The sequence below is a fragment of the Sorex fumeus genome, unplaced genomic scaffold (assembly GCF_029834395.1).
Source record: "Sorex fumeus unplaced genomic scaffold, SorFum_2.1 ptg000072l, whole genome shotgun sequence".
Taxonomy (NCBI): domain Eukaryota; kingdom Metazoa; phylum Chordata; class Mammalia; order Eulipotyphla; family Soricidae; genus Sorex; species Sorex fumeus.
Window position 1 is genome coordinate 16281613 of NW_026606129.1, and position 14443 is coordinate 16296055.

Here is a 14443-nt window from a genome sequence, read left to right on the forward strand (position 1 = left end):
TTTTTAATTCGAGGTTAGGGGATGTTTGGGCTACACCTGTGTTCAGGGCTTACTTCTGGTTTTGTGCTCAGGGATCACTTCTGGCAGGGTTTGGGAGATCATACGGGCTGCTGGGGACAGGACAGCCGCATGAAAGAAAGAAAGCACCCTACCTGCTGTACTATCACAACTGTATCTACAAAAACAATGACTTCATCTCCGTTCTTGATTTCTTTTTAAATTTCTTGATGTCTAATCACTCTGGTTAAGGGCTTTAATTAAGGGCGCAATTAGCAGAAGAAAGAATAGTGAAAGCCTTGTTTTCTTCCAAGTTTTAAGGCTTTCAGTTTTTTTCCCACTGAGTTGGATAAGCTGTGGATTTATAGTATGTGTCCAGTTTCATGTAAGGTGCAAAATTCCTTAACTACTATTGCATTATTGTCAGCATCACTTTTTTTTTTGTAATATATTTTGGTTTCCCTTCAGTTGGCTCATATATCTATATATATATATATGAATGACGATAAAATCTTGTATTAAGCCGATTACTATATCTATTCTCGTATTACCATATTATTACCTAAGTAGTGCTGTGCCTGACTTTTAAAAAACAGCCAAGCGTTTATAGTAGTTTTCCAAGATTTAGTTTTAAGCCCATGCCTATCTTAAAATCTAAGATGTAGTTTCTGTAGGCAGCAAGGGCTGGGTTTGGGGGCTGGTGAGGTAATACAGCAAGTAGGGCATTTGCCTTGAATACAGCTGACCAAAAAAATAGAACAGATGTAAAAACAAACCCCCAAAAGGTTGAGTTTTATTTTCTGAAATCTGCTAATCTATACCTTTTAATGGTGTATTCAGCACACAAACATCAACATTTAAGATGATCATAGATACCTGAAATCAGATTTGTAATCTTTCTGATATAATCCAAGGATATTTACCCAGAATACTGTGGCATCTGTTCCCTTCTGTATCAACATTTTTCGCCTATCTAGATGAGATTTGGCACCAACGCATGGAAGAAGCTACAGCAGGGCAGTTACTGTTGGAAGGTACCTGAATTCAAGCCTTCCCAGGGGCTGCTGGCATCCACGCTGGGGACAGAGATTTGCTCATCCCTCTCCTTGAGGCTGGTCCTGCAGCCTTAGCACTCCCGAGAACTTCAGATTACAGCTATCCGTTTGCTGGGCTCATCTTTGATGTGGGGCTTCTGTCTGTCCATGCCTCCTGAAGGGCCTAGAGTGGAGAGTGACCCAGTGCCTGAAGGTCTGGGCTCTGGTCAGGCTGCAATGTAACAGCAGTCACAGGAAGATACAAGTGAGGATCTACAGATGCCGTTACTCCGGTCACGTGCTCTAAACCAGTGCTTTTCAACCTTTTCACATCTGTGGACTGACACCAGCCCACGGGAGGCGTAAGCCACAGCACACTGGGCTCTAGTCCCAGGTGGGGTCGAACCAGTGCTCACATATCCGAGGCCAAGAGGCCACAGCGGTGCCCTTGCAGTTCTGAACACACCAGGGGCCCTGCGCCTCCCTCCACCCTTCCTGGTTTGAAGTGCAGCTACAACTGGTGGCTACAGAGCAAGTTTTCAGCCCTCATACTGGACTGCCACCTTAAGGGTGCCAAGGAACTGTCTGATCGTCTTGGGCACCCCCTGCACAAGGATGCAGGTGTCTCCTCCTTTGCTCCTGGCTGTCTGCTCCCTGAGCTTCAGGCTGTGGAACTCTGCTCCCCAAAGGCCCACTGCTGTTTGTACCTGCAATGCTCAGACTCACTGCCACCCACCCCTTTCCCAGCCTCCATGTACCAGAGGACCCCATGGTGACCCTAGTGAGGTGTTCCTACCCATTCCCAAGTCTCCTACAGCCTCACCCTAAGCCACCGCTTATCCATCTGTCCAACCCTTCACAGCCCACAGTTCACTGTGGACACCTTAGTTGGAAATGTGAGGCAGCCAAGGACCTGGAATCTCCACTCATCGGCCTTCTTGCCAGCTCTCAATGCCATGTCTTAAACAGAAACTTGTGTTTTTCTCTTTATACTGAGTGCCCAGCTCATTTTGTCCTTTACCCCTTACATTTCTAGAATTTTCTCACCAGTGTCCCTATCTTATCTCTACAACTTACCCTCTGTGCTTCCATCGGTTTATAATGAGACCAAAATTTGACCACACCCTAAAAATATTCCAGCATATCATGCAACAAGAGAAGCCAAACTCTTTACTGTCACTACATGACCCCGCCAGACATGTCCAGTTGTACACATTACATACTGCCTCCTCCTCAAACAGTTCCGAGCTCGTGGAGGTCTTAGCTGCTCCCCCGGCCCTCATGAATACCTCTGCAGAGGCCTTTTGGTTGCAACATCCTGTCGCTTCTTGGCTTGCAGATTCCCAACTTAAGGCTGTTTCTGAGGCCACTAATCTAGGAAATTTCTTTCCCATGAAGTTATTTCTCTCCTCTGGCTACTGCAGCACTTTGGAAAACATCTGCCACAGTATCGGATGCAATTCTCATTGGTTTCAAGTTAAGAAAACTTCCTGAAGGCAAAACATACCCCTTTATCTCTTTATAAACCTCAATTATGACATTTGCATTTTACTATATCTACATTAATGGAACAAGAACTAGTTAACCCATTAACCATTAGTAGCTAACAAGAACTAGTTAATCATTATTCATTAATAAAAACCTACTCTGCAAACCAAAATCCAAATTAGGTTGTCAAACAGTTACACTGAGTGCTGAGCTCAAGGAAGAATAAATACCAGGAAGATCTTTGTGACATACCGGTTAGAATTAACTTATCCACAGTAAAGTTCAGTGTGCAAGCCAACTTTTTTTTTTCTTTTTTGGGGGGGCCACACCGAGAGATTCTCAGGGATTACTCCTAGCTCTGCACTCAGGAATCATTCCCGGCAGTACTCACGGGAGCATATGGGATGCTGAGAATTGAACCTGGGTGAGCTGTGTGGAAGGCAAATGCCCACTCCACCCACTGTCCTATAGCTCCAGCCGGCTAGCAGCAGTTTCAAATTCAGTTTAGTGTAAAAGGCAGGTTAGGGGTTGAAGAGATAGCACAGCAGGAAAGGCGCCTGACCTGCACACGGCCAACCCGGATTTGAACCCTGACATTACATATGGTTCCCCAAGCATTTCCAGGAATACTTCTTAAGTACAGAGTCAGAAGTAACCCCTGGGCATCACTGCTTGTGGCCCCCAAACAAGTTAAATACATAACTAAATATAAGGCAGTTCATAGATCTTCAATGTCAAGAAAACCTTCCAATCAAATATGTGCTCGATTCAAATTCCTGTATGTGTGCTTCTAAGATGCAAGATCATGAAGTAGCCCATTAAGCTTGTTCTTTATCACCATCATATTCTTAGCATACTCCTGATTCCAAGCAAGTAAAGGCTTACTAAAAGATTACCAAGTCACCCATCTAAACTTTTGGGTGAGCATTATTATGCCAAAGGCAGGACACAAAGTAGGCTTCATTTCAGTGAAATTAAGTACATTCCTTACTCAGTTATGTCCTGCATGAAAAGAGATCTAAAACTTGAAGTGATTTCAGAATGACACCCACTGAAAAAGAATGTACCTTTCCTGGGCATGAAAAGTAAAAAATGTGTTTTATCCTTGTAAAGTGTGGTTATTGCTATATATAAAGTGTGATCCTAAATGGGGAGGACCTGGAGATTTCCCGATTTCACCCTCTAGTATATGGGTCACACGATTCTCATTACAAATGAGGGAAAACGTGCTAGTAAGCTTTGTTTCTTTACAGTTTTAATTATTTGAGCCCGGCAAGCTACCGAGAGTATTCGATATGCCAGACACAGTAACAACAAAGTCTCCAATGGAGACGTTAATGGGCCCGCTCGAGCAAATCGACGATCAACGGGAGGGCCTTTACCTATTATTTGAGCAATGTCTATCAAACTGGTTTATGGTCCGTCCTTCCTTGATGCTTAATCGCTTTGGGGACACAGAACTTCATTAGAAACCTAACTTGGGAGACTAAAAATTTCAACTTTCCCATACTATAAAAACATGTATAGAAACATTCTACTTAGATGACGTACTATTACAAATGAAAACTGAGCTGGAGAGGCAGCACAATAGACTTGTCTTGCACACGGCTGGCCTGGGTTGGATCTCTAGCACCACGTATGTCCCCTCCAGCTCTGCCAGGAATGATTCCTCAGCACAGAGCCAAAGGTAAGCCCTGGGCACCACCAGGTGTGGCCCAACAACAAAAGAAAAAAGAAAAATGAAAACCTGGACACAGTATTCCTATACTGTATATTTAACTAATTTTCAAATCACAGATTCTGGGGATAGGAGTGCTGCCTATGCTCCATATAACAACACCTAGGTAGATCATTTTACTGCTAACAGTCCCAACTAGATTAACTTATAAAAAAGAAATCCTTTTTTTGGTTTAAAACAATGAAAGGATAGGCACCTTTATTTCATACAAGTCACATTCTTGGAACTAAAATGCAAAGCAAGAGATTGACATGCACGTAATTATTTTAATTATCCGTAACAAAAAAAAAATCATTACAAAATTTAAGTAGGAGACATCAAGTCACTAAAATGACTTTATGTCATGTTTATTTAAGGAGAAGGAATGATGTATCTTTGACTAGTCAGTCATTAAGGATAAAGGAGAATAAAACTGCAGGCATCTCAGTTCCTTATACTTGACTGTTTCAGTAACAAGAACTCAAAGAACATTTTCCTTGTCATTTAATAACAATATCAGTGCAGATACTGGCAGTTTAATATTGTTTATAAAAACTAGAGAGTGGTTTGTCCTGACGATTAAAAAAAATGGACATTATAAAATACAAAACAGTCACTAACTTCAAGAAGATTTAAACCTGTAAGAATTTGAGAACTGTTTGCTTCAGAGAGAAATATTCAAAAGGAGAGTGAACGTCTAATTTTGTATCTCTGGTCAAAATTTGCCACAAATTACATTTACCTCCGTCAGCTATTTAAAAAAAGATGGAATTACAAAGAACATAGTCATTAGTTTCTCTAGCATGCCAATGAAATAAAAAGAAAGCAGAGGACAAATGATAAAGATTTAGAAGGAAGAGGCGCTGATATAAAGCAAAGAAGCTAAAGATACAACATGAGCAAAGCCAACAAAATCTTCCACATACCCTAGTTCACAAGACATCTGCTTGGGTTTATTTTTTTTTAATCTTTTAAGTATAGTACTCTACTTCCTCTAAAAAAGAACCTTAAAAAGACAAACATTAAAAAAACATCTTATGTAATATGATTCAGTTATTCAGATGAGGTACTTGGATTTATATTTAGGGAATGACAAAGTGGTATTTGACAATGTATTTATAATTAACTCAATAAGGAGATATGTTTAAATGATGTTATAATTTTTAGCTAATCAAGTGTTTTTGACACTGACTGGAAGTTAACTACAGACATTGCTACCTAACAAAAATACCACTTGATAACCCAGTTTTAATTCTGAAAGACCAAAGACTCAAACCCTTGAAAAGAAAAAAAAAAAGCAACCATTTTATACTTACTAAGAAAAACAAATATTTACTTCAATCAAATTGCAGAATAGGCTTTTCAATCACAAAAAGAAAGAAAAGAACAGTGATCTGACGTGGTCACATCCTGTGCAAAAAAAATATCTTGAGATACAAAAGTGGTAACATGAGGTTTCTGAGCTGCTCACGTTGTAGGAAAAAGGAAATACAGTAGCTGAAATATGGCACTCCAACGAATCAACTTCTAAACCATGTAGAATGCCTCTGAAATGATTAAATTTATTTGTGTTATTAGTAAGAAAGCCCCGCCACCATAAATAGTACAATATTTAAAAATAAAAAAAATATTTATATCTATCTAAGATAGTATATTTTGTACTGTTAGACATCTTTAAGTGCAGAAGGTGGTTCAGATTTTGCATCTTTTTTTCCTTTTCATTGTAAATGAAATAAGTGCCCATATGCATTAAAAAGTTCCACTTATTTGCAAAAGCCAATTTAAATCAAAGAGTATGTTATCAAAGTTGCATAATTTCATTTGGGACTGCCAGCAGGTTAAAGTCTTGAATTAAGTCTTTAACATTAATGCTCAGTTTTATCAATGAAAAAGTTAAAAAGTTCTCAAATCTTCATTATCTTCTTGTATTTTCCCTTCTAAATGATCTTCAGACTGCAATTCCTAGTTTGCAAATAAAAGAATGCAATATGCATCATACTTCAAGAAAAGACGACGACGAAGGTGAACTAACGTGCTTCTGGATCTTTTCCCTGCTCCTTTCAACCTTCTTTATTATTTCTGACACTACGCACACCGATGAAGTGAGACCCAAAAGAAAGAGCAGATCTGCAAGAGAAAATAAGTTGGAGTTTACAATTCTTTCCAAGATGCAGTTGTAAAGCATAATGGCTTGCATTTCTCCCAAATCTTACTAGAGCTTGTTTCACGAGTATTCTAAAAAGGCAGACACAAACTGACTTGGTTCGAAAATAAGGAAGGGCTGAAGAGAATGGACAGGGGTGAAGGGGTTGCCTTGCAGCCACCATGCCACCCTAGTACGACTCCTGGCACAGCATAAAGCTGGGAATAGCTCTTTACCACTGCTAGGTAGAGCGCAAAACCCATGCCTCACCTCCAAAAACAAAAGGAAAGGCAGTGACTATACTACTTTCTTTGAATCATAACCTCATCAACATGATTCTTAACTGCTAAGAAAAGTTTTCTATTTAAAAGCTCACAGTCTTTCACAAAGGCTGCTGTTCAAAAAGTGCTAATTTGATTGAAAATGTCTATTTACAAATCTGTATATGTTTTATTCAAAAGCTTACAAAAACTCATCGTTTAAAGCTCATATCTTTACAGAAGTATCCATAGTACCTCATACGTTGTGACTGCTCACAACATTTTTTCGTGACTCTTTTTTTTAAAAGAGGAATGTATGTAAATATATTAGATGAATGTAAGCAAATATATTAGAATACTGAAACTGAACTGGAGAGAGAGATAATACATTAGGCAGGGTGCTTGCCTTTCAAGTGGCACCATATATGGTCCCCAGGCACTGCCAGGAGGATGCCCAACTACAGAGCCAGGAGTAAGCTCTTAGCACCATGAGATGTAGACAAGAAAATTAAAAAATAAAAAATTTAACTAAAAATTTTTTAAAAAGCAAAACACTAAAACTAAGCTAGTTCAACTTTAAGGTGAAATTAGGGGCCTGAGAAACCATCCCCGTGGTGCTACAGAAGCCCCGTGGTGCCAAGAATAAAGCCTATTTGCAGAGCAGGGCTTCAGTCCTTTCAGTTACCTCCCTGGTTCCATTTACAGTAAACATTTACCAGAAAAAAAAACCTGCAATGTTGTTTAACTCATTTTTAGAATTATTCTAATTTAAAAAAACCAAGAAGAAAAGTAGTATAATAAAATGCATCACTTCTCATAGTCATAGTGGAAGAGTAACTTTAAAATGTAGTATACCATCATTTGATACATCATATATAAAGTCTGTGTGATATATATTCTTAATATTTTCATTTTTGTGTAAGATTTTTACTTTATGAAATCAGAATGTGCTTTGGCAGGTAAGAAAAGTGAACTCTCCGTTCACTGAAATTATATGCTTGAAGAGCAATTCGACTTTCACAGAACTTAAAACGGAAATGCTATAAAATACAACTGCTCTACAAGTCTAATTCACTATGCCTCAGAATCACCAAGTATGATTTTGACAACTGATAACCTATAAAAATAATCTAAACTTTCCAAATGAAACAGAGCATTACTGTTATATCACTTTCATTATATCGTTTTTTATTTACATTATTTATTATTGTATCACTTTTAAAAGTAAAATTTTAATAACACAAATGTGCTAGAAAAAGCTTACAACTGTTCATCTAAAATACATAAATTATAAAAATAACTTTTTTTTTACCCAATATACTCAGGCTCTCGGTCTGAAAAACTTTCTGAAGTGGAGGAAAATAAATAACTAGTAACTGTCCCATGATGGATCCAAGAACTGCGTAGCAAAACATTTTATTACTGCAGAGCCCGATCTCAAACACAGATTTGGTCTGTTGGCAGAAAAGAGAGTTCAATTACTACCTCTTTCTCATAAAAACAACTTTAATCTCAAGCAGCCTTTTTTTTTTTTTTTGGCTTTTTGGGTCATACCCAGTGATGCTCAGAGGTTACTCCTGACTCTGCACTCAGGAATTACTCCTGGCGGTGCTGGGGAGACCACATGGGATGCCGCGGATCAAACCCAGATCTGCTGCGTGCAAGGCTAATGCCCTACCCACTGTACTATTGCTCTGGGCCCGTAGCTCTTTTTATTAAGCAGCTTTTCTTTATCTCAATTAAGGACCTGCTTAATAAAAGGGTGCCCTATATAGGGGGTGGCAGGGGAGACCTAGAAAGAAACTTAAATGTCAATGTCAGTATTTCAAAACATACTTTCTTCTGAAACAAGAATCTTTATAGAAAGCATGAGGTTTTTCCTAGACTTAAATATTTGATATCAACCTAAACCTATAACTTAGCTATAAGGAAGTGAAAGGAAAGAGGAGACAATGACATGGGTGATTACTTTCATCTGCTGATTGACGGTAAGGTTTCTCTCCCCAAATACCCACACCTGCCACGATGACATATTTAAAGAGGAAAGCTAATCCGGAGCTGTCAACTATGACCCCCAAATCAAGCCATGCTAAAATCCATAATCCTGTCTACTACTTACTATTACTAATCAGTCAGCTAAGACCACCTAAAGCATACCTGGGATCTGGAGCTTAGCGCATTGAACATGTCAAAAAACACAAAGCACGTGAAAGTCATCGTTGTGTCTCGAGGTGTTATCACATTGTCTCTTAGCTGTCAAGAGGAAAAATGGGAAATGATTTTCCAGTGACTGAACTTTCTGAGCAAATACTGCATGATTAAAGATCAGTCTTCAGTCTTTTATTTTAACTAGGATGAGTCTTTCATTTTAACTAGGATCAGACAATTTTAGTCTAAGATTAAATACATAAGCTACCTACAATTTCCTATACGTTCCCTATAAATATGAATTTTAAATAAAGGTAAAAAAAGGCCCTCCCGTTGATCGTCGATTTGCTCGAGCGGGCCCAGTAACGTCTCCGTTGGAGACTTTGTTGTTACTGTGTCTGGCATATCGAATACTCTCGGTAGCTTGCCGGGCTCTCCAAGAGGGGTGGAGGAATTGAACTCGGGTCGGCCATGTTGGCCGCTTGTAAGGCGAACGCCCTACCCGCTGTGCTATAAACAGCTGTATTTTTCATAAAGTAAAAAAATTTTTTCACAAGCCTATATTGGATATTGAAACAACTTTTCGTTTATGATAATAATAAAAGTAGCTAAAAACAGATTTTTTTTTTTTTGCTTTTTGGGTCACACCCGGCAATGCACAGGGATTACTCCTGGCTCTGCACTCAGGAATTACCCCTGGCAGTGCTCAGGGGACCATATGGGATGCTGGGAATTGAACCCGGGTCGGCCGCGTGCAAGGCAAACGCCCTACCCGCTGTGCTATTGCTCCAGCCCCTAAAAACAGATTTTTAAGCACCTCATATTTTCATTATTAATTCTTATCATCTCTGATAATTCTCTGCAGACAAAACTCATTTTAATAAATCAGGAATTCAATTAAAGATTGAAATCAAATCTTAGATTTTTTTTTTTTTTTTAGTTTTTGAAGCCCTCTTCCCACTCACCAGTTCTCCACATAACAACCAAAGAACTAAGAGCCCTATCACATGGCAGACATGCCTTCAAAGCGGCTCATCCAAGAACATACCTCCCGCCAGAAGACAAATAATGTTCCACAGACAATGATTATTGATGAAATAAGTATTTTAAGTATTAGATTTTTGGTCAAAATGCTGTCCTTCCAATTGCGTGGAGGTTTACGAATGACATCTTTATCCACTGGCTCTACTCCTAGGCTAAAACAAACAGAAAAGTGAATTAAAGTTTTAAGATTCAGATTTTTACTTTCAAGGCTTAAATAACCAGGAAACTAGTAAACTGCATTCTCATGGAAATAAAACACTGAATCACAAAGAAAATCTTTGGGTTATTAAAAAAAAAAAACCACTGGTTTTCATTCTCTTTCACTATTTTTGGTAGTTTGACATGAGACTAATGGTACATAGTCTTTAAGCTTCCAATTCCATTCCATATATATACAAGTTTATTTTGCAGTGCCATGATCAAACTCAGAGTCTCACATGTGTGAATCATACTCTCTACTTCTGAGTCACATCCCTGACCTCAAGTTTACTTATTTTAAATATGGCTTGAAATACATTGGCCGATCAACTCAACTTTGAAGTATGTTTTAAAGGAGAGTACTTCAACTAAGATGATTTGTTGCAATGGACAATGACAACATATCACTCAATAGCTCATTATGAAATACTTAGATGACTGTTTTTTTCTTATGCTTTTTCATTTAAGCTTCTAAAACTGACAATTGGACCTAGGTAACAATAATAAACTTGGAGATTTCTCCCATTATATTCTTAGAAATAATGTTTTCTTTCCCGAGGATGGGGACTGCTGGGCAATTAATACAATGAAAGGTTCAGATTTGTATTGAAAAGAAAAAGCACCCAAAGACAGTAGGTGTACACATCACATGTGCAACAAAATGCAAAAATTTCCAAGAAGTCTCAAAACTTAAGCCACCGCCCATCCTTGCCTTTCTGATATGTAGTTAAGAGAGTTACCTCTGAGCTGGAGGTCCATCCATAATAATATTGATCCATAAAATCTGCATGGCATTGAGAGGATTAGGAAAGTTCATTAATGTAGCCAATGAGATTAAAGTTAATGCTGCTATACTCCTGTTAAAAAAGAGAGGCTAATATTAAAAAATCTGTCAGCATAATATTTACAAATTTTATACAAACTTTTCAGCAAGTTTATACTGTGCTTATAAAGGCCATATTTCTAATACTTCATTCATGTGAACATTCTAAAGCTGATTTCACTTTTGTTTTTGGTTTTTTTTTTGGTGTGGGGACCATACCTGGCAGTGCTCAGGGCTTACTCCTAGCTCTGCACTCAGAAATTACTCCTGGGGGTTCTCAGGTGACCATATGGGATGCAGGGACTTACAGCAGGTCAGCCACAGACAAGGCAAATGCCCCTACCCAGTGTATTATCGCTCTGGCCCCCTTATTTCACTTTTATGCTTCAAATATGTAAAGTATGTTAATAAGCATAATTTTTGGAGCAACACAAACAGAAGTGTATTTGAGCACCAAAATTTACAGACTTTAATGGCCAAACAGACATCATTATAATATAATATTTAGAACAAGCCACTTTTCTTGGTTTCAAGCCACCTTTATATTTCAGAATTTTCATTTTGTAAACTTTATACATAAATAACCCCACAAAAAGAGAGCTCAGCTGCTCTGGACATCATCTACGTTTCATAAAATTTATGTATAAAATACTGGTGACAAACTTCTAATGAACTTACGTGCTCAACTGGAATCTAACAAAATTTTTAATGTTATTATAAATTCCTTTACCCTCTTCAATTGCAGACCTAAAAAAAAAAATAAACACAATCACACAAAAATAATATACTGAAATACGGTGAACCTATTTTTGAAAACAATTTTACAACTGATGTAACTATCATGGAAAGAATCTGTTTTTCTTCACATTATTAAGTCTAGAAAAAAATACTAAAACATTCTAGTGCAAGGAGTTAAAAATCAAGAATGCGAAATTCTACCTTAACTACTTGTATTTTACATAATTTTTCATTCTTAAGATTTTTATTTTTTTGCCACAGCCGGTGATGCTCAGGGGTACCACCTGGCTCTTCACTCAGGAATTATTCCTGGAAATCCTTGAGGACCATAGAAGATACCGGAGATTGAACCTGGGCTGGCCACATGTAAGGCAAATGCCCTATTCATTGTTCTATGGCTCCAGCCCCTCTCTAAGATATTTCATTGAAATCACATATTGTCAGACAGGGTGCTTGCCTACCATGTGTCCCCAGTTGTAAAAAAAAAAATAGTCACATACTGTCTTCCTACACAAGAGGTATTGCCACCCACATATACCAAAATAATCATCTCACTATCCTGTTCCATGTTAATTTTTTTCTTTTCTGGACAGTGAATGTTTGGACCACACGTGGCAGTGCTCAGTGCATTGTGCTGGGTCTATACTCGGGTTGTGTGGTGCCAGGCATCAAATCTGGTTTGATCACATAAAGGCAAGCACCTTAACTTCTGTACTATCTCTATGGTCCCATACTAACAATGTTACTGTTTGTTAAAAATATTACATGCACACAATAGTATTGATGTATGTCAGGAATTAAATGGAAACAAGCTACTTAAGAATTATAAAATTTAAGCCATCATTCCTATACACAGTTATATATTATGAAGAATTATATTTAAAACATGGTTTATAGATTCATGTAAATTTTCTCTTACATTTGACTAAATCTAGAAAACTCTGTTTTTTAAGCACTTCCCCCTTTCTTCTAAGATTTTTATATCATTCTAAGAATAGAAAGGAAAAGTGTATATCCTTTCAAGAGACTGGCAGATGCTCCCTGTACTGTCTTCCTGTATCTCCAGGTGAAGTCACAATAGGTTAATAAAGTACCCTGTATCTCCAGGTGAAGTCACAATGGGTTAATAAAGTACCCTGTAGAATGTAATTAGCACACATAAGTGAACTGAGCAATATTCCAATCATCCAAACAGGTAGGCTTAAGAAAAAAAAAAAAACCCACAAGATTCAAGTGGCCTCTGCCCTCAAGATTGTAAAATTGATCCCATCAGTATTATTATAAACTATAATATGCAAGTAGGCTGAAAGAAGGTAAAAAGACCCTGTTTAGGCTTACTAAAGAGTTAAGCTTAATAGTCAGGCCGGAGCGATAGTACAGTGGGTAGGGAGTTTGCCTTGCATGCAGCCGACCGCAATTTGATCCCCGGCATCCCATATACTCCCCCAGCACTGCCAGGAGTGACTCCTGAGTGCAGAGCCAGAAATAACCCCTGTGCATCGCTGGTTATGACCTAAAAAGCAAAGCAAAAAATAAATAAATAAATAAATAAATAAAGCTTAATAAAGAGTCGCATTTAAGCTTAGTAAAGAGTCTCATGAAAAAGGGCAATATGAGCAACTACATATATAAGGAAACAAATTCAGGTCTAAAACTCATTATCTCTTTCTGGTTTGTTTTTGTTTAAGTCCACCCCCAGCAGTGTTCTGCCCTGTTTGATGATCTCTGGCTCTGCACTCAAGACATCACTTCTGGCGGGGCTTGTGCGTCCATATGGGGTACCAGGGATCACATTCGAATTGGCTGCATGCAAAACAAGTGTTTTTCCCACTGTACTGCCTCTCCAGCTCCAGTTAACTATTTCTTAAATGAACAGACCCATCATCTATTATTTTTTTCCCCATTCATGTAAATAACTTTCTATGGCAAAAAAAAAAAAATATCTAGTAAGACAGTTTAATTTATCCAATATTGAAATAATGTTAATTCTTTCCCATCTGAACTATCTGATAGGGGCAAAAATCTCTGAGGAGCATTCACTGAAAATATACTTACATGATGGTTTGAAAATCATCATCCACCAGGATCATGTCTGCTGCCTCTTTGCAAACATCTGTGCCAGCCTGGCCCATGGCAATTCCAATGTCTGCAGCCTTCAGAGCAACTGCGTCATTGACTCCATCTCCTGTCATGGCTACAACACACCCATTTTTCTGGAGAGACTAGAGTCAGCAAGGGAGATATTTTCATTAAAATAATGGATAAAGACATAGCATGTCCTGTTCATTTAAACCAACCTTAATTGTAAAATACCACCAATTTTCCAATAAAACTTCAATAAATGGAGGGCTAAAGTCAAAGTCATCTTACAAAACGCTGCTTTTAGTATTCCAAAGTATGAGAACCATTATGTCTAAAGGCCTATTTACAATCAATTAATAAGAAAGTGGTAAAGTGGTTCTCAGGGACAATTTTGTCTCCTAGTGGTCCTTCTTGCAATACCCAGAAACAAATCTGTTACAATCTGTGCAATGCCAATGGCATCAAAAGGAGTGTGTTTAGGGGTGCTGATAAATGCTTTACAATGCATGCCCATCCCTCAAGATGAAGAATTATCCAGCTCAAAACATCATTAACGTGGATGCTTAAATATTCTTAACTACACAATGATGGGCTAGTAAGTCTATTAACAATGAATACTATGTCAGTATTTCATATAAATTCAATAATCTAACTATGGTAATTGTACACACTGATTGCTATCCACAACTGGATTAAACTCACTATGGGCTCCTATCATAATATTCTTCAATACTGTTCAAAAGATTGTTCATAGATATTTCTTTTTTTTTT

At 38.0% G+C, this 14443-nt stretch overlaps 1 protein-coding gene across 2 annotated transcripts in view; it reads right to left on the bottom strand.

Moving 5' to 3' along the window:
• Positions 1-4559: 4559 nt before the first annotated feature.
• ATP2C1 (ATPase secretory pathway Ca2+ transporting 1) overlaps positions 4560-14443 on the bottom strand; it is a 137496-nt gene continuing 127612 nt past the window's right edge. For both annotated transcript variants that reach the window (XM_056128962.1, XM_056128963.1), the window contains exons 21-28: positions 13646-13812; positions 11531-11599; positions 10770-10886; positions 9836-9983; positions 8797-8892; positions 7952-8093; positions 6236-6363; positions 4560-5783 (exon numbers count right to left, since the gene is read on the bottom strand). In XM_056128962.1, the coding sequence (XP_055984937.1) occupies positions 5757-5783; positions 6236-6363; positions 7952-8093; positions 8797-8892; positions 9836-9983; positions 10770-10886; positions 11531-11599; positions 13646-13812 (894 nt within the window). In that variant the 3' untranslated portion in view covers positions 4560-5756. The remainder of the gene's footprint in view (positions 5784-6235; positions 6364-7951; positions 8094-8796; positions 8893-9835; positions 9984-10769; positions 10887-11530; positions 11600-13645; positions 13813-14443) is intronic.